The sequence below is a fragment of the Aplidium turbinatum genome, chromosome 10 (assembly GCF_918807975.1).
Source record: "Aplidium turbinatum chromosome 10, kaAplTurb1.1, whole genome shotgun sequence".
Classification (NCBI taxonomy): domain Eukaryota; kingdom Metazoa; phylum Chordata; class Ascidiacea; order Aplousobranchia; family Polyclinidae; genus Aplidium; species Aplidium turbinatum.
The window spans coordinates 4643051-4670145 of NC_137481.1; the positions used below are offsets into that span (position 1 = coordinate 4643051).

General features: G+C 38.0%; 2 protein-coding genes across 4 annotated transcripts; one reads left to right on the forward strand and one right to left on the reverse strand.

Annotated features, from left to right (window-relative positions):
* Nucleotides 1–486: 486 nt before the first annotated feature.
* On the forward strand, nucleotides 487–18113 carry LOC145778189 (rhotekin-2-like). Of its 3 annotated transcripts, none has more exons than XM_082589632.1 (16): nucleotides 487–730; nucleotides 7693–7898; nucleotides 8412–8458; nucleotides 8629–8682; nucleotides 9172–9289; nucleotides 10382–10535; nucleotides 11301–11329; nucleotides 11937–12132; nucleotides 12473–12634; nucleotides 13046–13170; nucleotides 13625–13788; nucleotides 14047–14225; nucleotides 15377–15652; nucleotides 16156–16229; nucleotides 16908–17009; nucleotides 17226–18113. In XM_082589632.1, exons 1-16 carry the CDS (start codon nucleotides 695–697, stop codon nucleotides 17821–17823), a joined length of 2520 nt encoding a protein of 839 aa, XP_082445758.1. In that variant the 5' UTR covers nucleotides 487–694; the 3' UTR covers nucleotides 17824–18113. The 3 variants fall into 3 exon arrangements, with proteins under 3 accessions (XP_082445758.1, XP_082445756.1, XP_082445757.1); XM_082589630.1 differs by lacking the exon at nucleotides 487–730 and adding an exon at nucleotides 5827–6002; XM_082589631.1 differs by lacking the exon at nucleotides 487–730 and adding an exon at nucleotides 5828–6002 and having other exon boundaries at nucleotides 12506–12634.
* A 400-nt stretch (nucleotides 18114–18513) lies between these two features.
* Nucleotides 18514–26401, reverse strand: LOC145778603 (polyadenylate-binding protein-interacting protein 2-like). The gene is made up of 5 exons (XM_082590127.1): nucleotides 26291–26401; nucleotides 26032–26161; nucleotides 23134–23239; nucleotides 22316–22404; nucleotides 18514–20063 (listed from the first exon to the last, which is right to left on the reverse strand). The coding sequence occupies exons 1-5, from the start codon at nucleotides 26359–26361 to the stop codon at nucleotides 20007–20009; spliced, it is 453 nt and encodes a 150-aa protein (XP_082446253.1). The 5' UTR covers nucleotides 26362–26401; the 3' UTR covers nucleotides 18514–20006.
* Nucleotides 26402–27095: the final 694 nt, after the last annotated feature.

Genomic DNA, 27095 nt, shown 5'->3' on the forward strand with positions numbered 1-27095 from the left:
AGTTGAACTTGCCTTTTTGAAGTGAAAATCACTTGCGAACATCTCGACCTTTACTCGAGTATATAGCCTGTTGTATTCAATAAAAAACTACAAAGACTTTCGATAAAAACAGAGGAGAAAACACTTCGCCGTTGTCAACGCTTTGAAAGTAAGTGATTAGCGAAACGAGGTTAATAAAACTGATAGCGGGTTTTCACTCTGCTTGAGATCATGATTTTTTGCGTTTTATTTCGATAACTTCACTGTCTTGATCGTTGTTATTCACTCGCACGAAACGGAAACGAATCGTCTTGTTTTCCAACTGTTCCAATTACGAGCTAACCGCTAACAATATCAAAATTTTTACGACTAGGCGTACTGCATGCGTAAAACTAATCCTTTCAAGCAGCGGTTCTAATAAATTCGGTTTGCGACCTATTTGTCAATATAAACAAGACACTAAGCTTAATCAAAGACTATTTTAATTGAGTAAAATAGCGTTACGGTTATGACGTCATCACCTTTCTCGCCCCCCAAGGTTTTTTGAAAAGTTGGCGCCTATGCTTTTATACATACAGTAGAACCATGTTGACTTCTTGGTTTCTGTAAATTGTTAAACCATCAATCACTTGATTTTGTGATTCAAAAGTCTACCCAAAAGAAGACAATAGCAGAATCTTCACCACGTAACCTCTCTACAATAAGAAGTTTCAATATGACGAGTTATAAAAGGAAAAATCTTGATCAAATTGTGAGTATATTGATTTGAACCACGTATGGTTTGAGTACAATAGATGACAATGTTTTATCTTCAGACTGATTAGTCCTCTTGAGAAGCTGAGGCTAATCTTGACAGTTTTGCATAATATAAAAACAGAGGGATTGAATCTTTGTCGCAAAGGGCACAGTTACTGAGGTCAAAAGAGCAAGTTTTAAGCAAATGAATGTTCCACACATAGTGTAAAGTTCTTAATTGATAATAGCAATTGGTTGAACGATGGCCTCCCTTTATTACAGCCCATAACTTCATGCAAGCTTTCATATTTGACTGATGGCTTACCTGCTCATACTTAAAGGCATATAAATGAAATTTTCAAACGGGAATTAAGCATTAAAATGCATAAACTGAACTTTCAAGAATACATTTCAAAAAAAATTACCGAAAAAAATTTGTTTTCAATGGCGCTGGCAAGGCCCAAAGTCCAATGTTTCATTTATTTTCATTTTTTTTTTCAAAAATGACCAAAAAGTGCAAACACAGCTCGAGAATACGTCACAAAAGACAGCAATAACAAAAGCCACGTTACAACATCTGATGTTTTTACATCAGATCTGAGGTTTTGAGCAAACTGTCTGATGTTTTGACGTTGAAATCTGATGTTTTGATGTACATACATACATAGCCTACAGTTAAATCGCCGGCAGTAACAACTGTTGCGTGATTAGCTGATTGCTCGTCTTTTATTACGTAGACTGTACAGTCGCATGCTTCGCTGCTCAGGCCCATTCTGGTTTTGAAAGCTCTGACAAAAGTACGCGCGGAATGCTGATCAGACCGCAATGGGGCAAAATTTTATTGAAAATCGTTTTATGGTAGCAAGTTAAACACAAAGAACGTGGAAAATCGCCAAGTCAGGTTTTTCCTTCAGTACCCCTTTAATGGCAGTTATTAGTATATATTATATACAGTACTTGTTATCTAAGCAGTACAGTATCAGTACGGTACCCTACTGTACTTCATAAATATAGACTTTGTTAATATTTTCAGTCATTTTGGATTAATTTTATGAACATAAAACTACAAACTATGGAGTGAGTTGAGTTTCAGGGATCACACTTTCAGTTCGGTTTTCCTAATTAATTATCGTTTTTCAAGGTTTGTATAAAGTACCTACATTTGGTTTGTAATTTCTGATGAAATCGGGAACTATATCAGCTTCCAGTCAATGTTACAATGTATAATACGATTTTTAATCGCACTTCTTAGAACAGATTTGTTTCATTAAGTTTGTACTTCTTTTCACCAACTTAGCATGACTCAAATTGCGAGTTTAAAATCAATTTTTTTAAATTTAACATCAAAAAGTAAGGTTGAAAATATCATTGTGTGCATCAATCGTTGTTGTTTAACGTTTACTTTGTCATCAAGCACAACCAACCCTCAAGAAAGATTTCCGTTAGAAGTCGCTGCTGTGCTTCATAGATGTTTATAACCATTCAGTTCAGTTGTTTTTTGTCTAAAAATTGCAGACATTTGCAATGAATGACGTTTTTGTAGTTAACGTTTCTACAATTTTGTCAGATGAGTTAGGTTTAAATTGTTCGTTTTTTATTTACTTGGCCACCGATTGGAATTGCGTTGTTTGGTCTGTCGTATTGCTGCTTGAGTGCTTGGTCAGGCAGATCGACTACCACCATTGCGTTTGCAATCTCAGCTTGCACAAACTCAGTTTTGTTCACGGTTTTCCGTTTTTTGTTCCCCGTATGGCGAGGGTTAGGCGTCAGCAAATTTTGATCCGGCGTGATAGCGGCTTTCCACGCACTCCTATTTTGAAGCCTGTGCTGACTGCTGAGCAAAACATGTTCGCGATGCAACTGAACTTCGTTTCTTCCCTAAATCCATTGATCTTCGATTCGTTCGAAATTAGATTTCTTGATGCCAAAAAAAATTTTCCTTTTGTTTCAGAATTCAAACAATTTCGTTTCATCACAAGTCGAAACACAAACATCTTTCTCTGTGTATAAATTATGCCCTTAATAAGTTGAATTTATGTTGCCTTGAAGGTTCAAGAAGCTTCATTTTGAACAATTCTTGTTAGTGTTAAGCCGTGTACAGTGTACAGATATTTTATGATGAGTCGAGAATTGTTTTTTTACTTTTATGTTTGATCGATTGCCTTTGTGTGAGTGAAATATTTTCAAGACGTTTCTGAACTTTTTTTGTAAGTGTGGGCTGCTTAAACTCAACTGCTCGGTGCAGTGATAGTTCCCGTTAATGCCCACGTTTCCATGAGAACTTATATTCTTAGCAGAAAACAACGATGACATGGTAGAACAATTGAATGGGTTTACACGGGGACACGTTTCCACGTTTTAGCCCCTCTTCGTGATTTCATGAATGGAAGGCATTCAGTTGCATTATTTCATATTCAGTTGTTCTATCGCTGGTTCCTCATGTGTGGCCACAAGTTTCCAACAATAAGGTTCGATGTACAAACCTAGAAATAAAGCGGGTCGTATTCTCAATGCCAATGTTCCACTGATCGATTGCAAGTGTTTCCGTTTGCTTGCAGCCGAAATTATTTCTCATGGTGTTTGCCAAATGAATATTTCTCCGGTGGTTTTTTAATATGTTGTCCACAATAGTCAGTTTGTTATTGACACACATTCATTAAATAAGATGCATTGGATATACAGCATTTAGATGACAGGTTCGCTTGAGGCACAAAAAAACATATGTGCCTTCAATGCATATTCAAAACTCATATTGATTTGACAACGTGTTGAAATCGTTAAGTTTGATTATTTCGTTCAACTGGCAAGCTGAACGAGTCGAGTTGCGCATACGTGCTGCCAAAGTGCCAATCTCGCTTACAATCTTCATTTGTTCGATTTGATGGACGTATAGGTTGGATATATTTGAAAACTTTGGGTTGGCATTTGGCAAAAGTCTAATATGCCGGCAGTGATGCATTCCGAATGAGCAATTGACTTGCTGGTTGACGAAATATGTTTAAGTTACACATCATGCCGACTGACCAGGCTTCGCACGTAATCCAGCATTACTATTTCCTTGAAATGAAGCTCCCTTGCTGTTCTTCATATTGTATCTTAACCAACCACTTTGTTCTTCACTTCCAGAAACGTTGGTTGGTCTCATGGATCTGGGTTTTGTTTTGTGAAATTTATGTTTTTCGGGTTGTCAACATATGTTTTTGCCACTTTTTTGAGAATTGTTTTTTTTGTTGCAATTTTGTATTTTGCAAGATTGACTTACCTGCACAAAATAACATATCGTTATGAATTTTTAATGTATGACGTGATGTTTTCGTACAAGTCAGCTACCATACCGTTCTTTGTCAATATCGAAAAAGTTTGAAATTTTTATTTGATCACTCACGGTACAAAAATGATGACGCAAGTGAAGTGAGATGAAAAACTCAAGACCAATCGAAAATTAAACCGTTTTCGTTTGACGCAGTTATGGTTGAACCAAGTGACAGGATTTAATCGAGAAATTTTCTCTAGAAATCTTACAGAAGTTGTACACGGATTTGTTTAAATTTTTGTGAGCTGACTGCATTTTGGCGTAAATCCGTAAATGATGTTTTGAACAAATTTTACGTTGAAATGTGTGGTTTCAAGATCGTTTGAATTTAAATCGATACTTTTTGTTTATCAAGTCAACCAGCCTACTCAATTTTTTTTTCACTTAGAGTTTCGCATTGAGTTTAGACGTGAATTCTTTCTAAGTCTCTCACTGCATACACAGAAACTGCACATTTTAGACTTTTGAGATTTTTTGGTAGTTGTGATGACAATAAATTTTTATCTAGAAAAATGTTATGTTAAGCCAGCAAATTAGTCGATTTTAACCTCAATCAAATGATTTTTTTAGTCTAAAAAGAAAGGTCTGGTTGGATTGCGAACTTCCTTATATTTATACATTTCAAAGCTGGACAAATGTTGACAGTTTCCACTGAGTTGGATTTTAAGTTTGTCTATCACCCGATTTTTGCCCACTGTTTTCTTTAACATGACTCACACTCTGTGTCTTCTTTAATCTTAAATTTTAAATCAAGTTGGTGGAAGCCAATCTAGTTTGTTGTTGCTTTGCAGCGCCGCATAAAGTTGTGTGTGTCGAGAAAAAGGTTGCGGTGATAATGTGGCCGACATGGTTGTGTCTGGGAATATATATAGAACGCGGCTGTTTGCCCGTTGCAGTTGATGTCAAGCTGTGGTAATAATGAAGTTTATTCAGAAAGTTTTTCAGCGGATAAATATTAATTTTCCAACTTTGTGGGATCCGGCAAGACAAACTGGTGATTTTGTATTTCAGTACCTGAGCGGAAGATGCTGAGTGATATTATTACATGAATTATCAAAAACTTGCGTTGTGCATTTGGATGTGATCTTGAGCAATGGTTTTTGTTTGACGATAAAATCTTTTCATTTGCAAAAAATTACCAGGTTTACACGATCTTGCCTGCAACAGCTCTGGATAATAACTAAAGCTTTAGATTAAACCAGTCAGCGTTATAAGAAACATTTTTCCAGCAAACAAAATTTTCCCATTTTGCATTAAATAACTTTAGCGTTACTAGACGTTTTTGCCACGAGTAGTGAAGCGCAGCGCCAACAGCAACGATCAAAGTGATTTTCTTATGGAAAAGTAAGGAAGTTTCAAGGGTGGTGGTGCAAGGATAGCTAGCAAATGCCATTGCTTGGCATTACGGAAACAGTTCAACTTTAAAAGTTTAAGGATGCCATTGCCAACATGTGTCGTACAAGAACTTATTTTCTAACTTCCTGTTCTCACTGCACATTTGTATTAAATCAACAATTTATTCATAATTGTTTTCAGAGTCAGAAGATGACTTTATTCAACCTTCAAAATGAACTAACCTTGTCAACAGGTTGCTTTCAAGACTTTATCATTCCGTTCTGTCGCGCATTAATCTATTTCTATAACTTATAACTCTGTCATCACCAGTTAACTGCGGGTCAGTTAGTCTGCCTTTTAATTTCAATAACTGCAGATCAGAAGGCGTGCATGATTCTTGAACGTTAAACCAACACTGGTAAAGTAGCGTGCTTTACTTTTATTTTTTAGCACTTCGATCGTTCTATCAGTGAGTACTGTAGTTAAATGTTGATGTTGCAAGTGTTCTAGCCTGTGTTGTATTATGATTGAAACCGGTGCGTCTTCGTCTATGGTGTCCTTACTCGACTCATCAGTGGCTGAAGTTCTAAGCGACCTCAATCTTTTCTACATCCGCCAGATTGGGGCGAGTCTTAGAAAGGTACCACAGTAAAACAAGTGATTGCGTTTGTTGTTTTGTTAACATTTGATTTGAAATGTTTCTCGGCAGCCGATTTGTAGTGAGAATTGACAGCGATAGACACTTGTTTCGCCCATGAGGCTGGGCTCATCAGTATCGCACCGTATTCTTCACATTTGATTTGAAACCAAATCAATGAAGTTTTGCCTCGCACGAGGATTGTGAAGCGCACCATAACACGGTTGCAAGTCAAAAACACAATTTACTCTAGCCGTGTATAACTTATAAGTTTTAATCTTCCAATGTGTTTTCATTCACAGCTGTCTCTGTTTTAATTAGTGTCATTGTATACGATTTTATATTGAGATATATTGATATGGCTGTTTACAATGAAATTATTTTTAAAGTGCGGTGATCAGACGCTACTTTGACAGGCATATGTTGAATGTATTCTTCGCTCTCGCTGAACACGAATTGAATTTATCATGTTAAATAACTTATGAACTGTGGCGAACCACAACGCCTTTCGCATGGCATTGTTACTTCACCACTTGTCAATTGTGCGTCAATCGCTTTGCTCATGTCAGCGTTGGACTGAAGGTTACCGTACTTACTATGTCAGAAAATGTTCAACTTCTCCAGTGAGATATGCGATGTAGATATTTTAAGCAAAAGTAAACTGTTTGATCAAAACTTGTTTGTGTCATCCTTGTTGTGTGATTGATGCGAGTTGCAGTGCACTTAGTCTTAGTCGGGTCAGAAAATCAGTTGAAAAAACAATGAATGAAAAAAATAACTGAAACTGCTGCCAATTATGCTGCGAAGACCGAGTCTACCTTTCTCTTGTTTTTTTTCCGCTTGTATCGAGTGCTATTTGGTGGATTGTCTAACCAGGTCCCAGGTGATCTTTAGGGTGAATCATAATCCAAAACATTTGGAAATCGACAAAATCTGTAATTGAGACTATTGTCAAGCATTCTAACCCGGACGTCTGCAGTGTAACAATTGTTAAATGTCTGTTTGCCATGTGGATGAGTAAGTCTCCCAGCTTGGGTTGCTTTATAAGCGTTTGCCCGGTTTTCGTTGTATTCTTCGTAAAGAATCACAAGCATTGTGAATGAGAGATGCTGAAAACAGGCTTAGTTTTTTTAATTTCAGGCTCATATTACTTTTTAAGTGTACTCCGGTAAACATAAAATAGACGACAAGTTGAAGAAAGGCATTTTGAAAATTGTCTTCATATTTTTAAGCCGACTCAGTGTGCTACACAATAGTTTTCCCACCTGTTGTTTTCGCATAATAGCGGTTGTTTGTGACGCGTTTTGTTCTTCACAGTTAAACGTCAGCACTGAAAAGCGTTTTTGAAGTAAACAATTTCATGCAAAGTATGGAAATAAATTTTCACTCCGCACAAAACGTTTCACTTCCTGGCTTCGCTTCAGTCGCCCGAATTGATGAAATGTTGGCTATTATTACATCACAAGATTTGATCCAACAACTGACAACGACACGCGAATGTTTGACCCTGTGGACCTAATCTAATCTCACGTAGTCGCGTAGCATATACAGTATTACCTTGGTCTTCTATTGAACCATGACGACCTTGGCACTGACTTTGCAGTCTGTCTAACTTTTAAACAAGCCTTCTTTAAATCGTTACTTCTAGAATACGAACTTCTGAAGTCCTTTTCAATTGTTCTCGTATATTCAGCATGTTGGACTCCAGGATCGCTTGGAAAAGGAGATAAAGATCCGGGATGGCGCTACACGGCTCATGGCTGCCTGCACGCATGAGACTCAGTTGTTGGTAGCTGCAAAAACCCTCCACACGTCAAACGCACGTACCTTCGCTTACATGGCTGAGCTACAGAAGATGAAAGCTGCTGAGGTCATGGAAGCCATGATGGACGACCCAGGGTAAGCGTGACATTATGCATGCCATGTTTGCGGATCCTGCATTTTTTAAGCTGCGTTTGCTGCGCTATGTTGTGAGCCAACCCTTTTGAAGTTGATGCGACTGTTTCTGATTGGGTATGATGATGGTTTTATGCGCCTTATCTGATACAGACATAGCGATCCAGGTCTTCCAAGCCTTTCTGTCAGTCGACGTCAGTTTTTAAAGTCATTGGTGTTTACTGTAGTAGTTGTAGCTCATTCATACAGACTGGTTGAATATGTTAATAAATTGTTAATCTCTGCTTCTCCTTGTGTTATACCGAAGAGTGCCAGGCTTTCCCCAGTTCCCCACGTCTGTTGGTGTTTATACGAATTGCACCTGCTGCTTTCAAAATGCTGTTACTAAGTTTCTCTTTTTTTAATTTCAGAAATTTTTATTTTCTTTGATGGATTAATCAGCAATATTTCAAGCTAGCTATTCGTCCAACATGGTTAGGCTTACTAAATTTTAATTTATTTTCCTTGTCTCGACAGGTGGGCCGAAGGGTCAAAAGTATCTAAAGGAAGGGTTGCGATTTCAGGTAATTTGCTCTCTGTAGGATACTTTTGTGGTTTACTTTTTGCATTGGCCTCCGCAGTGTCGTAAAAATTGTATGTTGCACCAACATAAACACCAACCAACTTTGTGTTGAACTTGTGCCGCACACTTCGTTGATAACACGGTTTTTAGCTTGTATCTTTTCTATTCCAGACATAAGGATTCCTCTCATGTGGAAGGATGCACTCGCCAACACCAAATCTAAAGGTTGGTTGCAAAAGCAGTAAGCGAATAATTGTGAAGAAATCGCTTTCTCCGAACTAGAAGTTACTTATTTGAATCACAATTAGCAAACTATATAAATAATAGTAATAATAACACCAAGTGCTGCTAATTTGCATTCATTGAATGCTTGCGTTTGTACAACAATCTTATCTCTTCTCATAATTTACTTAAAGAATCGATTTTTCTATAATAATAGCATCTTCAACTCATTCAAATAGTGCAATCAGCTTATTCAATAAGTGTAATATGATATTTGATATGTCTGTTCGTTTTTTTGTTTGTTTTTTTTTTTTATGACCAAGACAGCCATGTAAAGACCATTGCAACAAAAACAAGTTTTGTTTGAAGTGTTTTTTTTTCGATGAGATATCGTTTCATGTGTCAAAAATAACGAAAAGTCCATTTGGCTCAGTTTTCCTTGCATACATGTCGACGAGAGAAGACATCTCTGAACTTGCACTATGTCCACAGATCACAACAGACACGCCGTGTTCTGCCTGTTAGCAACCGGATCAGAAGTACAAGACACAGAACTTGTGTGCGTAGATAAAACCACCACAGATGTTTCCTTCAGCGGGCCTGTAATCTTGTGAGTTTTGTTGTTGTTTGAAAAGCTCTTTTTAACCTCAGTAGACATACAATTGGACGTGAAAGGGTGAAGTAAAGTGACTGCTACATCAAAGCATTTGGGGAAAATATGCTTAATATTGAAATCATTAGGTTTATCCCTAATCAAGTCAAGATGAAGCATATTTTGGATTCCTTGACCACGCCTTAACAGAGCTTAAATGAACTTGACGCCAATCCCATCCTTGTTAACGAGCCACGTCACTGAGTCTGTTCCGATACTGAGCAAACTCGGTATTGAGCGTTTGTTCAATGACTTTGTGCACGTGACCTACGTGATCAAAAGAGGCTTCCAGAAGCATTTCTGACGTGGGGCCTCACGAGTGGCTACTAAATTTATAGATTGTTCTGGAGTCTAAAAGCACCAAAGGGCACGTCAATTGATAACTTGTAAACAAAGCAATCGGTGGCCAATTAGTTGTAAAATTGTGTCGAAATGCTGAACTTTTGAAGGAAATTAATCCATGGCAGACCAAGCGTCCGTTCGCTTGCGGTTTCTACAATTCTTTCAAGGAAGTATATTTGGCAACTTTGGCAGTTTCAACCAAAACTAATGTCGAATCGGTGACTTGTTTTGTCAGTCTGTTGCTGCCACGAAATGTTACAATCAGAACATTGATTTCACGTTTGAAGCCGAGTATTCAATGTAAAAGTTGTAGAATTTGGCGCAATCAACTTGAACTATGCGTTGTGCTAATTATACTTGCCGCGTCTTGATCGTTGCTTGCAAAACAATCGTAACTGCTGCATGCCGGCCAATTCCCGGTTACCTGTATATGGACTGTGGTCGATTATTGGGATGAAAACTTCCTCTCCACTGTTTTTAGAACAACCATATGTCAGCCTGTCACCTTTAAAGGGAGAATAGTTCAAGTAGCTATACAGCAACTGATCCATCAAAAATGTTCTTTATTTTTTAAAGACGTCACTGGCCATTTTCCTCAATGGTCGTCCAATGTATTTTGTTGATTGAGTATCACCCCTTGAGATTTAAATGCTTCTTCCTCACGTCATTTAATTCGCGAAAGTTTTTTTTTTATATTTTTACTTGCAGTGAAAACGTTTGCTATGATTTCAAGTTGCTTGTTGAAGTTTTCGCCTTCCCGATGTCCAATGGCAGTGTTTCCGCAGCCACTCCTGAGAAATTGTTGTCGCGTCTCAACCGCTCGATCGGGAAGTTGGAGGGAAAGCGAGTGAAGGAGCACATGGTGAGGACCTAACACCGCTTGTTGTGAGGAAAGTGATAAGGAATGAACAGTGTCAATTTGAACTTTTGGCCTGCAGTAACTCCTGGACTGCTACACCGGGACGCGAATTTTTTTTCCCCACGAGCTTTCTGTCTCATTGATTCTAGTCATTTTAAAAGCAAGATTTTCCGAAAGTGTTTTGAGAGATTGGTTGATTCAGATTGCGAAATAACTATTTGCCAATCAAATTCTGCAATGATAATAAAATATAAGCTTTCCCTAACCCTACTTTTTTTGAAAAGCTCTTGTGCACCGCAAAAATTAATTTAAAGAAGAAAAAAAAGTTTGACTTCGACGGGCGTCGAACAATCGTTCTCACGATCAATAGGCAGAGGATGAAACCACGGAACCAACCGTGCCAACGAGAAAATGTTGCATTCACACGGTTTTAATACAAACTTTTACCAAAATATGCAAATGAGACAGAAATCTCGTGGGGAAAAAAGTTCGCCACCGGAACAGGAATTCTGAAATTACAAAATTTTGTTTTAAAAATGTTTCCACAAACATTAATATAAAGCTACAAAACCATGTGAAAAATGTTGGTCGTAATTAGGAACTTGGTAGATGGACAAAATAAGGGACGACGTCCGCTCTGACAGCCCAGGTGGTTAAGCACCCGACTTTGAAACAATTGACGGCAAGAGTTTGCGACACGAGTTGGACTCTCGGTGTGTATACTTAAGCAACGTATCTCATTGACGCTTTTGTTTGTTTATTTTTTAGAAAGAAAATGCACCAAGCAAGATAATCAAGTAAGTTGCAATGCACGCTTTCAATAGACGTTTGAGTCTACGGGAATTTAGATGAATAACATGGAGTCTATCTCGATTTCAAATGACTGTTGAACAAATTAAATGAACACAATTGTGCTTTCATGAGCTTCATGCGTGACAAGCTTAGTGTAATCAAAAAACAAAGAGCTCAAAATGTAGATACTAAACTCATGTTCAGGAAATTTTCGAAAACTAAACTGTCTTCATCTTCAGTGTTCTATAGGTGCGTATACAGTATACGTTTATAAATGCATATTAATTCATTTCATCATCATCCAAATTCGGTTTTGTCCCCACTAGTTGTGTATCAGTCATTAATGTTATTAATGTGTAAGCATATACGTTTTAGATGCGACTATTTCATGGCCGGAATATAATTTAGAGTATCAACATTTTATAGCACTGATGATGAAGACAGTTTAGTTTTTGAAACGTTTGCTTTATTTTTTTGATTAAATTAACCAGGCATTTCAACCAGTTTGCTCATAAGCTTAGTTTTTTTTTATGAAACATTGTAAGTATGAATTTAGTCAATTATTTACCACTGTAATATTCCGGAAAGTAATTCTTTCTTATCACTTTGCAGTGGCCCTCAATATGAAAAGATTGGTTCTTTAGTTTTGACTTTGGGTGATGTGTCTGATGAGGTGAGATCACATGACCTTGATCTGACCAATCAGCATCACTTATCTTTACTTCTATACGAGAGCATCACGTGCAGAGTGGCAGCCCAACCAAAGTGCATCACCGATATATCTCTGTCGGGCTTCCTTCACACCTTGGTAAGTCCCTAGACGACAAAGCAACCGCTTTTTTACATTGATTCAATGTCTGCAGACGTCTGGGTCGCTGTTTTTTTGAGTGACATTTGAAACTGACTCTAAATTTATAACATTCCGAATTTTTATACTGAGAGGCGGTAATTGGTCGGGCAAGATTGATGTTGAAATTAAACCTTTTATCATCGGCTCTTCTGTTCAGCCGTGTTCTAATTAACGAATGAGTTGGTTAAAATAACAGGTGATATGTAATAGTGTGCTACAATTTGTAAAAAAAAAAACTTCTTCATTACGTCACACTTGCGTTTATTGCGTTATTATCAACTGGATTATGTCTCGGTAGCAAGTTCCTGCAGCTAATACGATCCCTCTTCAGCATATGGTCGGTGCCGTTCCCAACTGGAGCTATGTGTGGTGCGAGGTCAAGGCAGGACTGCTCAAGGGATGGAAGAATCCAGAGTCATCGAATCAACCTCCTCAGTTCATTATTGATCTGCTTCCTAAGGTAGCTACTGGTCACACCCATAACTGTCATAGTCTACTATCTAGGACACTGGCTATGTTTACAGCAGCTACGCAAGATAAATTTATTCTGGAAATATTCTTGATAGCAATCGGTGAAGCATTGTATAAGTGTTTTTTTATTTAGCGATTAATCATCGTCATTATCGAAACTCGTTTTGTCCCCTCTTGTGAATGTGGCCGATTCTTCCCTTGCAGTGACAGTCTTCACTCCTATTCTCCATCTCATTCTGTCCATCGCATCTTTTTCAGTCCAACTTCGGCTGCCTCATTCTTCACCTGTTTTTCCAGGTTTTTTTTTGGACGTCCCAGCTGAGATTTAGCATTGATATTTCCATCTGACGTAACGTACATGACGTTTCTGTATCACGTGTTAATTTTTTTATATTTTCAGGATGTGAAGATAAACGAAATCGAACAAATTCGTCAGAAACGCTCCCACAGCTTTCAGGTTAGAGACACAACAGACCGACACATATTCGCTGCTGGGCACAAAGAGGACATGATCAAATGGATCAGGTGAGCTCAACTGATATCCGACGTGTTTTTGTCGAGACCAAATTATACTGCGAAAAAGACGGTTTGAAACGACTTCTCCATAAGAAGAGTGATTAAAATGGTCATCGTTTCCCAGGTTTCGTTTTCATCGCTCGTGAACCTGAATAGTTTGTGATTCTTCAAAGAACCCGGCGCGAAACCACAAGTTTAACGTTACCGTACTGTCTGCGCTCAGAGATATTCGTACATTTCGCTTTTATTTCGAGTTGACAGTGAAACGTTTTTGTTTTAAGACGAAACGTAGACAAGAAATTCTGCCTCCAAAACTACATACCGCTCTTTCAAGATATATTTGCTATCCATATTCAATTATCCCATCAACATCTTATTTCGTTTGTACTCGTCAATGTGTGTTGTGTGTAAGCTTACAATAGCAGCCGTCATTTTACAGTAAGTTTGCCTTTATTTGACTTAGGGGCATGCGACAGCACCGGAGCGACCATGGAGCGTGGTCCAATGCCCCCTTCAATGGGGCGAATCGGTCCCCAATGTTCATACCACCACCCCCATCCAAGCAATCCTCACCGGATCTCATGTTCGAGCGAGGATTGGAGACAAAGTTGGTTTACGACCAGTTGGGTGAGAGCGACATCTAAGGGATGCATTACTGGCTGCAGACGATAACAATCGAGTTCACGCTGCACATGTTGCTTCGAATATTTGCTAATAGTGATGCTGTCTGAATACAGCTTTGAGTAGTTCTCAACCAATGTCATTTGAGTCTTTGTATTTCGGTTATTCTTTTTCTCAGTGGCAACACATAGACTTGGACATTACGTTGCATTTGCTTTGTTGTAATCCTTGACGTCTTCACACTTAAACAATGAACTTGTTCAGGAATAGACCCGCCCATGAAGCAGATGAAGGAATCATTGAGGTGCAACGATTTGCTGCACGATAGAGATGCTGACAGTGATCGCATGGTGGCAGCATCGGTACGATCCGTCCATTTAGAAAAGCAGACCACGGCGGCCTGGGCCGGTTTGTTCACAGGCCTCAATGGGAAAGTAGTGAAGGTAAGAGGCGCCAGTTAAAGGAAAAATTAAGAGTCGTCAGATCCCTGTCACAGCTTGACGTGATCCAAAGGTTAGGTTAGCCAAGTTACTTTAATACAATTGGCTACACCATGCTAATGGTAATCCTTTGAACATACCTTCACTTTACTAGTATAATTTGCAGCCTCATAAGGCCCGTGTTGTTCATGCATCTATTGTAGGCTTCATAGCTAAGAGTGAAAGCTCTTGTACGACGCCGAGTCGACACCACTCATTAGCATTTGGCTGCGTCACATTGACACTTCAACAAGCGGAAACTTCACTCTGTCAACCTCGGTGACCGGGCCGCGAATTTTTTTTCCCCACGAGATTTCTGTCTCATTTACATATTTTGGTAAAAGTTTGTATTATAACCGTGTGAATGCATCATTTTCTTGTTGGCACGGTTGGTTCAGTGGTTTCATCCTCTGCCTATTGATCGTGAGAACGATTGTTCGACGCCCGTCGAAGTCAAACTTTTTTTTTTCTTTAAATTAATTTTTGCGGTGCACAAGAGCTTTTCAAACAAAGTAGGGTTAGGGAAAGCTTATATTTTATTATCATTGCAGAATTTCATTGGCAAGTAGTTATTTCGCAATTTGAATCAACCAACCTCTCAAAACACTTTCGGAAAATCTTACTTTTAGAGTGACAAGAATCAATGAGACAGAAATCTCGTGGGAAAAAAATTTCGCGACCGGGCCTGTGTCAAGTCAATTTATTTTGTTTTAACAGCGCCATATATTAACATATAATCAGAGTAAAATGTAATTGTCAAAACAATGCATTGTACAACAAAGCCTCTAATGCATTGTACAACATTGTCAGTGGTTCAAAGCCTCTACAAGTACCGTATGCGAAACTGCAAGGATTAAGCTCTCAAAGAAGCTTTCCCAGTCCGAGGATAAAGATTCAATCAAACACTTAATCTAAATTTTGAATAACTAAATATGACAAATTGTGTCCACTTTTTGGATAATTTGGTCCATCCATTCGCGATTCATTCTCTCTCCAATTTTTTTCAAAGAAGCCTGGTCTTCACCTCGAAACATCAGGGTCGATCCGTTGTCTGCAGCGACTTTTACACTTCTTTCTATCGTTGGCGTCTCCTAAGTTTTTCTTATTCACCTCAGGTAACGAGGAACACTGACATCTCAACAAACTCGTCGGTGAATTACAATTCCGATCCACTTCCAAACAACAATGACGTAGCATCGAAAAGGAAAGGTCGAATTCCACGCAACGAAACCCAACCTCCTTCATGCTCCGAAGCGTCCGGATCAGATGATGCCTTCCTCACTGACTCCGACGACAACGCGGTCCGAAGAAGAAACCAAAGACTTATTGTTCCCGAAAAATCGCCTTTGAATCTTCCGAAGAAGAAGCGACGAGCCCCCCTGTCCCCGTGGGTGAGTTACAGGGGTTTTTAAAATAGCGTATGACGCTTTTAGGGATTGAAATGAAAAGTCGTTGGATGAAAAAATCTGTTGGGCACGCAAACGCATACATCTACTTTACAAGCTTGAAATGTAGAAGCTAGCTTAGTGGTGAGTGCGTCCGCCTCTGAATCGGTAGACAAGACATGGACTCGATACCCTGTCGGTGTCGGGTCATACCAAAGACTTTTCAAAAATGGTACTGAATCTTATTCTTGCTTGGCACTCAGCAATGGAATGGATTCGGGAAATACTGTACTGGGTTGCGCTTCTATACGGCTGCATTGACACTGTCTGATTTGTAAAGCGCCGAGGAGCAACGCATTCTGTGATGGATGCAACGCTATATAAAAACAAGCAGTGTTATTATTATTATAGGCTGGTCTGCTTCATTCGTATCTTTAAGTGTCACTGAAATCTGTGTATCGGGCGCCACTTAGCGAAGTGTTTAACTTGTTTGTTTATCATATAAACAGGACAACCAAACAAGCTACCAATCCCGAAACGCGTCTCCTGCTCCCATTCCTCAGTTGCCTTCTAAACAAAAACTGTAAGTTTGCTCATAATTCAACACTGGGTCCGGTCACACTTCGTTTGTTCTTGCATGCTTATTGCTTACTGTACTAAATTAAAATTAATTGCTGCAATTTCCTTTAAGTTTTAAACGGGTCTGCACTTCCTTTAACCTAGCAGCAGTTCTCCACTGTGAGCTGTTTGAAATTTCGAATGATTGGGAAAGACAGCAATTTGCAGTCACACCATGGGACCGTGTAATATCATCCAACTGACTTCAGGAAACTATTTTTGTAGTTGCCATAATTTCGTCACTTTTTGATAAGCGATATTTTATATTATAAATAATATCTTGTGCTTGAAAAATGCTGTTTTTCTAATTTGAACTTTAAAGAAAATATTACCAGCGCCCTTGTTTTTTTATGGTGGCCTCAGCGCTGAACAAGGCAAATGTTTCAACGCAGTCGCACACGCGACCGCAGCCGAATACAATGTTACTCTTAAACCCATTCCTCAACGCCAAGCAGGAAGGAAATTTAGTACCATTTTTATCATGGTCTTTGGTATGACCCGACAGGGTATCGAACCCATGTTTCCCGATTCTGAAGCTTGCACTCAAACCACTGATGCACCAAGTCGGTTCAGGCGGAATCCAGTTGGAATGTGTTAAAAACTGGTGTTAGATTGATGTTGTTCTCAACCTTTGCATTGGTAGGCGCAAAAACAAGCGAGAAATTTTGTCATCTGGCTCGTCGTATGATAGCGCAACAGAGCAAGGGAACGAAGCAAGAAGTTTCAAATCCGCGCCAGTACCAAAGTAAGTTGACCCTAACTGTCTTGGCCTTGGCCACATGAAACGCCGTTGTGCGATAAATTAAAATATCTTTTGATTAGCATCGACCTTTTTCTTTCGTTTATCTCTACTCGATCCGAATATTACAATTCATCTAACTTGCTCAGTAACATTGGGTTGAGAACCCCCCGAGCTATTTGACCTTTCACGTGATGCCATTTGTCTGGTTTTTCTTCACAGACCGCGCTCCTGCAGATCAAAATACAATCTTCTGTCGAAGGCTGTACTGGATTATGATGACGTGGCAAGCGTTGATTCGTTCCACTCCTGCGGACTGAGTCAGTCGTCCGGTTACAAGTCCGAAACTGAGTCAAACGGGTCGAGAGTCAGTGAACGGGTTTGGATGAAACAACGCAACTGTGGGACTCCAACGTCGCAATGTGGCGGGTGCCCGGCCATGAGTCACCACGAACAAATTCAGTCGATGGATGATGCACGCTTTATTGCGCCTGGTGGTTCTGGGATAATGCTGCCATCCGGTGATGAAGTTATATATGCAGAACTTGAAAAATGTCAGCCAAGAATTAACACCTTGCCTGAGCGCTCGAGACAGCAATTCGAAACCAAACCCCCCACTCCCACTCCACGAAGGTCATATCTGTCTGCAGTCGAGTCTTCTAAGTGCAACTCCCCTCAAAATAACTCTGACGAACCTTCGGCACCTGTGATTAAAAGTTCAAAGTTTATTTATCGCCAACTGCCCTTTGACCCCACGTCTAATGCTTACCGTCAGGCCGGACCCCCCGTTCTCCCCCCAAAGATGAGGGACGCGGCTTGATCAAGAAGCGCTGCCTTTCTACGTCGCATTTTTAGGTGCCGGCATGTGATTTGCAAATATGTAAGCAGTCGCGCCGATCTACTCATCTATTGCCCACCATTGAGTTTTTGTTTTTCTGCTGCTGGAAATCGTGTATTAACATCCAATGAAATTTAACTTAACATCTGATTCTATGAAGCGCTGCCGTAGATGCCTGAACGGGTAGCTGGTCTACCTTGTGTGTTCACGTAACTTGCTCAATCTAATGTACTGGTGCAATTTGTTTATAATATACTAAGTTACTAACGAAGCAGAAATATCAGCCGTGTTTGTGTTTTTTCCTTAGTCAAGCCTTGAGACCCGTCGGTCGCGGCCACAAATCTAAATGGTCGTAACTGTGTCCATGAACTTACAAAGTATATAGTCCGCCCCGTTAGCTCAGTGGTGACGCGCCCGGCTCAATATCATGCGGCGCTGGTTCGGCTCTCGGGGTGTTTGCTTGAGCAACGCATTTCAGGACTGCTCTCCATATAGCGGCACCTAGTGAGTGGAGTAATTCCTCGGCAACACTTCGACAATCGGAAACTTCACTCTTTAACCGGCCATGCGTCAAGAGCCTCTACAAGTATGCGAAACTACCAGGAATATATAACCTATAAAGGCTTTGTCAGTCCGAGGATAAAGATTCAAAACCAACCCTATACAACGGTGTAATTACATGGTAATTTATTTATCACGATTTTAAACAGAAGCATAAATGGCCACATAGCACAAATTTAGTCATTTTACGCTGAATAGCGTCAAATTAACATAAAGATGACTACAGTACCAAAATAAAACATGGACAGGCACCTTGGCATTCAACTACCCATTTTGAAGAGTACAAGTTCTAACCAAGCGAAAATTTACAAAAAAAGGAGGATCTCAAACACAAGGCAGTATCTGAAACACACATTGGACTAAAAGAACAAAATGCCATCCTGGCAAAAACTAAGATTTAACAAGGTTATATTTGACACTGAAAGAACTTGAAACATTTCCATTGAAAAACACGATAACAATTTTGCCTTGCTATTTATGTAATGAGCTGGTCGCTAACATCAGGCATTCACACGAGAGATGGCACAAACAAAGGACCGCGTTTGTTGATCAATCATGTCACGACGAAACCGATACACCTTGATGAAGTGCAATATAAAAAGCACCATCAAAATACATGTCTTTGTTCAAGCATGTGCATTCCGGCAATGACAACATTGACTAAGTTATACACGTTTGTTTTGCCAAGTTTGATGAATATTCTCCATATCATACAAATGTGAATTATTATTACTGTAGATCACAAAAAGACGCTCAAAACTCAGCAAAGTTGATGGAAAATTGTGAGCGAGCGGAAACTTTCCTAGCTTGCAAAATAATCCTTTTTAAGTTGATTCAACTCTTCAGACGTTGAAAAGTGCAAAATAGGAAGGATTTGCTGAATGGGCTCTTTGTTGTAAACCAGAGCCACCACTCAATTTTCATCGTCTACCGTGGATCGTTTGAAGACAGTGTTTACGTACAACTTCATCCCATTACATTTTAACTTTTCTACCAACCAGACACAACCATAAGCGACAACCCAACATTTTAACACATAAACTGGTTGCAACCCGTTGACAACACCATACTGACAACGTAACGAACTTTGCAAGCAAACAATAAACCAACTATTGCGTAGGCGAAGCAACATAAAACCAAGTTTAAACAGGACTACATTGCCGTCATTAACCGTGTGGGTTCCAAAAATACGTTCAAAAGTGACATTTTTTCAAGACCTCTTGATGTTGACAAGGTTTTTAGTAGAGGAAAGCTCGGAATTAGCAAAGTGGAAGCATTTAGAAAAGAACGAAAAATAACCGGGCAAACTCCACACTGAATACCAACGAACTTTTTTGCAAGGGAATCACTTGCAGATTGCCACGTCGATATTGATCGGTCATAGATTGTAGCAGGGTCTAACATAGTGAAATGAACTTGACAGAAAATTGTTTTGGAAACAACTTTAAATACTGATTTTGGTAATAGCATGTCACAGAAAAGCGAACGCCATCATAAGTGGAAAACAAACTTCTAAAAAGTCGTTGACTTCAACTTTCATGTGATATGACGACAAGCCCATGTGGGGCAGATGAGGCGTGTGCAGTGGTCCAACATACTCGTCATCAGGACTGGCTCTCGGACCTTGGAATGTATTCAACTGCATCAGCACTCAAGCCACCCTGCAACGCAATATTGTTTTTCATTCCTGTACAATTTAGCGCACTACTGTACCAGAAATGTTTAGTGAAAACGTATTTTCATAATTTCTACGATAAGATGATAGATCGCACGCGTTATCGAAGAAAACTTTGCTTACTCGAGTAGTCGACATCGGTAATCAAACCATGCAACTAAAAAACGAGGAGATTTGTAAGTAAATACTTCAATCAACAAAGAATAGAAAGCCCTGCAAACTGTTGCAGATTTGCAACATTGGGCTATAAGCCTAAGGTATCAGTTGGATATCTTTTTAGCAAATATTAGTCTCAAAATCTATAAATAAATCTATAAGTCTCAAAATCTACGTTTTATATCTGTATTTAGTTTTTAAAATAGGGTGTTTGGAGCTAGTGATAAGGAAAAAACCTGTGGCACAGCTCACAATAAAAATTGAACAGCTATTTGTTCTGGCAAAGAACGCTTCACCAGAAATACTCTACTATGGAAGAAAATAAAGGCTGGTTATTTTCATGATAATAATCATGCTTGTTTTTATATAGTGCTGTGTCCATCGCAGATATGCGTTGCTCCTCAGCGCTTTACAAATAAAAAGCAGACTGGTGTGCAATCGTGCTGAACACAATCTATCCAAGCGAAAAAAAAACATGTCAAAAGCCTGTTGTATAAAAGTGATGTTGTGCAGTCAAGCTAACAAACAAAAACTCGACAACACAAAAGGTAAACACTCGACTCTGGGAACGAAAAATCAGTATCGACTCTGGGAACGAAAAATCAGTAAGATCAATTGACCATGGTTCAAATCTTACCATGGTAGGTGAGCAAAGCACTTCAAGAGCAGTTTTCCATTAAATTGTGTATAGTAGGCTGAATCATTTACAAGCAACAACACTTCAACTAAGCGGTAAAAACAACTTCCATGCCTGAGACACATCTATTGTTCAAATCTACCACAAGGTTACTGCATGCGAAACAATCTGTGGCGTATTCTCTATGCATGAAGCTTACAATTCTGATGCAATCAGAAATCATTGAGGAACAGCAAATTTATGCGTTGAAACTGAAAATGTTAATAACAGAACCTCCTCGCTCTCTTAATTTCAATATTCGATACCACTGTTCGTTTTCATAATTTGGCAACCCTGCTGAGGAGAGGTCAGCATGCGTTGATTTGAAAATCGCTATTTGGAGATATTTCTATTGTGAAAGTTATTACTGACATTAGTAACGTGTTTGTTCCTTTCATCGTTCTGTTAAGGATGTCAAGCATCCGCTACATCAACAAACGTACTAATACAATGAGGCTTGCTACAACAAGCTACTGATGTTTATGGAATTACTAGTGCTTCCATCTCAGCGTGAAGGAAAGCATAAAAGTTGCTTCTTTTTCATAGTTTCAACGTCCTTAGACGATGTAAGCAGAGGAGTACGGTAACCATTTTTTGAGTGTTCACTTTTTTTCAGCAAGATTTAAACACACACTAGGTTTACAGTTTGCTCAGTAGCTGTTAATATCAAAATAAACTGACGTGATATAAAAAGTCACTGTGCAAATTAAGTATGTGTTAAAACATTTAAAAAAGTGAACAGTGAACACCTACAAAAATGATCATCGTACGCAACTGGATGTAAGTATGATAATTTTCAAAGTGTGTGGCAGCATACAATGTTTTCTTCACAAACATTTATAACACTTCGTTTAAAAATATTTTCTTCGGAAAGCTTTCTAAAAACGAATTTAATTTGGTAAATGTTTTTACGAATGGTCGGAACATTTTTTATATAATTTCACAAAAAAAATGTTTTTGGAAGAAAAAAAATCTTTGCGTTTGTCATATGTGCCAAGTATCAGAAATTGCAATGCGTGGTTCGGACCATTCGTGAAAAACCACGAAAAACTGCCCTGATGAAAAAAGTATCACAATATTCAGAAAGTAATTTTTTATGTGTAAAAAAAATCGGATGAACAAAACATTTGTAACTTGTTTGTAGAGGAAACCGTAGAAAAGCAAACAACGAAAATTTTCGTTCGCACAAAAAGCATAACATGTGGTTGGTAACTTAACACTTGAGTCAAAGCACCTGCTGAAATCGGGGATCTTTCCATGTGTGAGGCTTGCTTGCAGAGGCTAGATCATAACATTATAAACATTATGGTATGCTGCAATGTGGCAAGACAAACAATGTGGTTGTTGTACAAGCAGGTCTAGCCTGTTGAGTATGAACATAATGTTAACTTGTTAAGTACCATCACCTGAGGCGCAGACGATGAAGGTTCATCCACAACCAACTTATCAAAGTTACTTTCCAGGCTTCCTCTCACTTCCGGGCCGTCACTGGCGTCTGTTAAGTCACAGTAGGTATGACGTCAAAAACACACTGAACCGTTCAGGAAACATCAGCTATGTTGCAGTGACGTCAGATGTCACCATACGGTAGGCGTACATGTCAACTTTTGATAAATCTCAACTAAAAGCCATTTTTTTCTTTTATACAAAGAAGTATGAACATAAAATGATTCCTTCAAACATTTCTATTCGGTTTTGAAAATTCTTATTTTCACAACATCAGCGATGCCGCTTTTCCTATTGCAAACACCATAAGCAATGGACATAAACACATAAAGCACAAAGTTTTCTTGTTCGATTGCTAATGAAGCACAATACTATTGACGCAGACCGAAGCCTTTCCACAACTGTTGAATGGCCTTGAGCAACAAACCTCAACCAGTACCAGCATAAAATATGTTTAATTAGAAACGATTTTTTGTGTCAAAATAGTGCACATAAAAGCTTCAATAATAGCCCACACTATTCAATAAACAATTTAGTAAACTCCAGTAATTCTCAAACAAAAACATTAGGCCAATACCATAGCAACAAAATTGATAGCGTCCAGACATACAAGTTTTATCTTGACAAAAGCATTAACAGCATTCATTGCATGTTAAATGGTGATAATAATTTTGCAAAAATAAAATTCTTTACGTAACTTTTTTCTACATTGAACATTCTGAAAATAGTTCTTTTTATGCGATGGACATAATTATCAACTTGTATTAATACAACTTACTTGATGGGGGTTGATAGAACATCACCCAACTATGTCTCTCATCCCTATCTCTAATTTGTTCAAAAAATTGCTCAACATATTCTTCTTGCTCCATTTCGGCAAGCACCTAAAAAAAATTAAAAAAAGTATTAGTTCTATCACTAACGCAGTAATGCACGTATTAAAATGGCTAAGGTATCTTTGCTACCACATCTACAGTAGTCCACAATTCATTTACAAACACACTTGCAAAAAAGTTGTAACCAACTAACCATACCCTCAGGGATTATAGTCATTCAAACATAGCTGCAGATTTTGCAAAAATAGCATGAAATTTGTGGAGTATCTTCAGTAGCAATGTATTGAAATTTTCACCACATGATTATCATTACGAAGTACCGTAAGATGCTTTTTCTTATGACAGGTTTGCAAATATCTTCTACTTTAGAGCTACAATTTATACAAAAATTCAACCATCTTAGAAGTCAAGAAATTTGTTTTCACACTTAGAACTAATTCAAGTGAATGAAATTTTATTGCAAAATTTGAAAGTTACGGTATTCTGCAACTTCAAACAACTTTTTCGAGGTTTAGTAAAATTATTTGAAATTTTCATTAAAGTGTTGACATTTTCTTAACCTTTTTTTCTTCAAACATGCAGCCTATATATAATAAGATCATTTGCAAACCCTTGTTTTGCATCATGGGCCAATCTAATACGTGGCATAGACATATGTAAACACCTCTCTTTTTCCTACAATTTCCACTTTTTACTAGCAGAAAGTCCTAAATATAGTAAAATTAACTACCGGTACTTTTACTTCAATCTGGCAAATTCAAACAAAGCATACACCAGTAATTTTTTGCACCAAACCTGGTTATTTTTAACTAGACAGAAACGTGCTGCATATAAAGAGGTAAAAAGTTCTTTAAAAAAATAGTTTTAGCCCAGAAAACATTTTGACTCAAATTTCAGACTAAACTTTTGCATGAAAAACATCATTTAAATTTATTTCAAGAAGTAACAATTTTTTGATATTGGACCTTTCAAATAGACTAGTTAGTACTAGTAGAGGCAGAGTATGTACTTTCAAACAAAATGAAGCAACAGTAGACATAATAATGTGTACTAACCAGTAACCACTACATTGCAAACCTTAACTTCATTTAATATTTCTTTTTCTTCTCTAGTGTTTTCAGTATATTTTTTATTAGAAACATATTCTGAATACTGACGGGGTGAAAGCTGACTTGGTAACCTCATAAGGTCTTTCGCTTCCTTCCTTTCACATTTTATCATGTAATGTACCAATGTATTGTCGTGATATTTTGAGAAAAAATAAACCAGTGATTGATTGTTGCATACGGTAGTGTTGGCCCCAATTGCAAATATGTGTTGCTTTACAAAGCACACATGGTTAATGCAGACATGCATTCGAGTGCATTACTACCCTGAAGCCATAATAATCAAAGATATAGATATATAACATTAACAATAGAATATATATAATATTATAATATAAATATAACAATAGAATAGAATATAACATTAACAATATTGTGAAGTGTAACAAAAATAAATTGTGGCATGAGATACAAACATTTCATTTTACAGTGATTTAAGAAACATTTTACATTTTTTAATTATGTAGTATACTTTTCCCTTTCACAAATCTGTTCAAATCTACGAAACATGCTAATATGAGTAATATCACTAAATTCTTGAAAGTATGTTGTAGTTACAACCTATGATCATAAATGGAATCACTCCAAGACCTAGTATCAAATTGGAATGTGCCCGTATTACTGCCAGGCATGGTGATCATATTAATACAAACTAGCACAACCAAAACAAATCTTGCTAGCATTTACGGGTCCACGTCTTTTAGGCGCAGACAGTTAGGCGCCGATCAGATAGGCTTCACTGTGGCGTCTGAATATTTAGGTGCGGAGCACTGTGGCGCCTGTTCATTTAGGTGCTATTCCTAGTAAAGTCTGCAGATTGTATCAACTTGGCAGGTAGGGCAATGCTTTTCACACAAAATGTTATATTGAACAGAAAAATATGTTGTTTTGTTAATGCGCGTGTGGAGATGAGGTGCGAGACAACGCTCTACTACTCTTGATATTAGCACATCTCCACAGGATATTTGCTATGTATCCTGAACACAGGTTGCAGCTGGTGGAACTTTACTTAATTCGTTATCTTTCGCTATTACCTCTACTCGAGATGGATTGGTCTTGTGGCAAGTTCGTATGAGACAACGCTCTACTACATGAATACATTTCTATAGAGCATATGAACCCTGGCTGCAAGTTACAAGCATAATGGTGCGACTTTGCTTGTTATTAAACCTAGTCAAGGTTTTGAAGGAAAACTAAGTTACTCTTCACTCAAGCCTACCACCCGCTTGAATATAGGCTACGATATATTTTTTACTGATGTTTAGTGTAGTTATTATTTGACTCACTAAAAGTGAACTCAGTCATGTTCGGAAACTTGAATAATTTATTGATAAAGGTTTCGATGAAATGTCAGCAATAGCCTATTTGAATATTAAGATGACCCAAAGTGCTATGCTGAAACTTTTTCAACGGAAGCAAATTTAATGAGAGAAATGAAAGGAAAAAGTACGCTTTTCGTTTTTTTTCCAAAATTCATCAAGGTAATCACGCACCCCCAAATGCTTTGTTGGGAACCACAGGTTGGGAACCCCAGGTTGGTAACCACTGCTCTAAACCCTTGACAGCCTGTTTCACCTAAAAGGAGAATAATCAGAAGGTCCTTATTCAAACATAATAAGTAATATATTGTAATATGTAATATATATAGTGTAATATACAAGTTATGAAGAAAAGTCAATCAAGAAAGCTATGCAAGATCAGTGCTTTGTATCATGCAAGCATTAGCTGGCCTACCTGCTGGTTGTATTCTTCTTCATTTGCCATCCAGCCATAATCCGCAAGCAGATCCTGTGCATTTCGTTCATCTTCATTATTGTCAGAAAACTCGGGATCAATTACCTCCTCAGGTACAACATCTTCAACTCTACATTCAAGAAAACATCAAATTAAGCATCATTTAATAAACAGCTTCACAGCAATATATCACTACTACGGTAATAGCTGCCATCAAAATTCAACTACAATATCAAAAAACAGTGCAATCAATATCAACCTATCAATGTTTTCCTCTGCAATATGTTCTTCTGGCTTGTCTGGAGGCAATGTGTCCGGTGGTCCTTTCATGATGAATCAGTTATAATGTACTTCCTTATTTAAAATCAGTCTAAAAGACAAAATAGCACGTTAATTCAGAGCTATATAAACAAGTGAATAACATGATGAAGTACTGGTAATCATACTAAAGAACAATCATACTAAAAATAATTATTTGATTTTAACATGTAAGAATCATTTGATGAAATTATAATCAAAGTCTAATTTTCGTTTAGCTAACGTCAGTGTCACTCAATGTAGGCTATTTATTGACTGCTAATGTTAAAATCCATGAATCTGAATCCAATACTTGATTAACTGTGCCACAGCAGATGGCAAATTAACAAACTGGCCTGATTTTACATTTATAAATTAAGCAATTTGGCAGAACAACTGCATATCTTTCTTGTCAACAAAAATAAGATACGCAAAAACAACCATGAAAAAATATATAGTCCTTAATGTTTGCACAAGTCCTACGAGCTACACCTGCTACCAGACATTGCTACCACCGATTATGTAGGTAAGCTACAGAGTCACCAACTGACGGGTAAGTTTTGTTAATTGTTCACTTATTTTAATGTTTTGGTATGATTTAGCGTTGCCAAATGCAAAAAATTGAATTTTCCCGATACACAAAAATCTTTAATCAATATTTTTGTCAACTTTTTTCTTTGTCTCAATGGCACCATAGAAGACAATAAATAAAACTTTAAAGCGACTAATTTGCAAGATGAAAGGCAAATCAATCAAGAATGGTAGCG

What these genes read in the sequence shown, in the direction of transcription:
- LOC145778189 (XM_082589630.1), top strand. Translation starts at nt 5,886, where the DNA reads ATGATTGAAACCGGTGCGTCTTCGTCTATGGTGTCCTTACTCGACTCA. An exon ending in TTGCCTTCTAAACAAAAACT is followed by an intron (nt 16,230 to 16,907) that starts GTAAGTTTGCTC and finishes TTGCATTGGTAG; the next exon opens with GCGCAAAAACAAGCGAGAAA. An exon ending in AAATCCGCGCCAGTACCAAA is followed by an intron (nt 17,010 to 17,225) that starts GTAAGTTGACCC and finishes TTTTCTTCACAG; the next exon opens with ACCGCGCTCCTGCAGATCAA.
- LOC145778603 (XM_082590127.1), bottom strand. Translation starts at nt 26,361, where the DNA reads ATGAAAGGACCACCGGACACATTGCCTCCAGACAAGCCAGAAGAACAT. An exon ending in GCAGAGGAAAACATTGATAG is followed by an intron (nt 26,162 to 26,290) that starts GTTGATATTGAT and finishes TCTTGAATGTAG; the next exon opens with AGTTGAAGATGTTGTACCTG. An exon ending in AAGAAGAATACAACCAGCAG is followed by an intron (nt 23,240 to 26,031) that starts GTAGGCCAGCTA and finishes AATTTTTTTTAG; the next exon opens with GTGCTTGCCGAAATGGAGCA.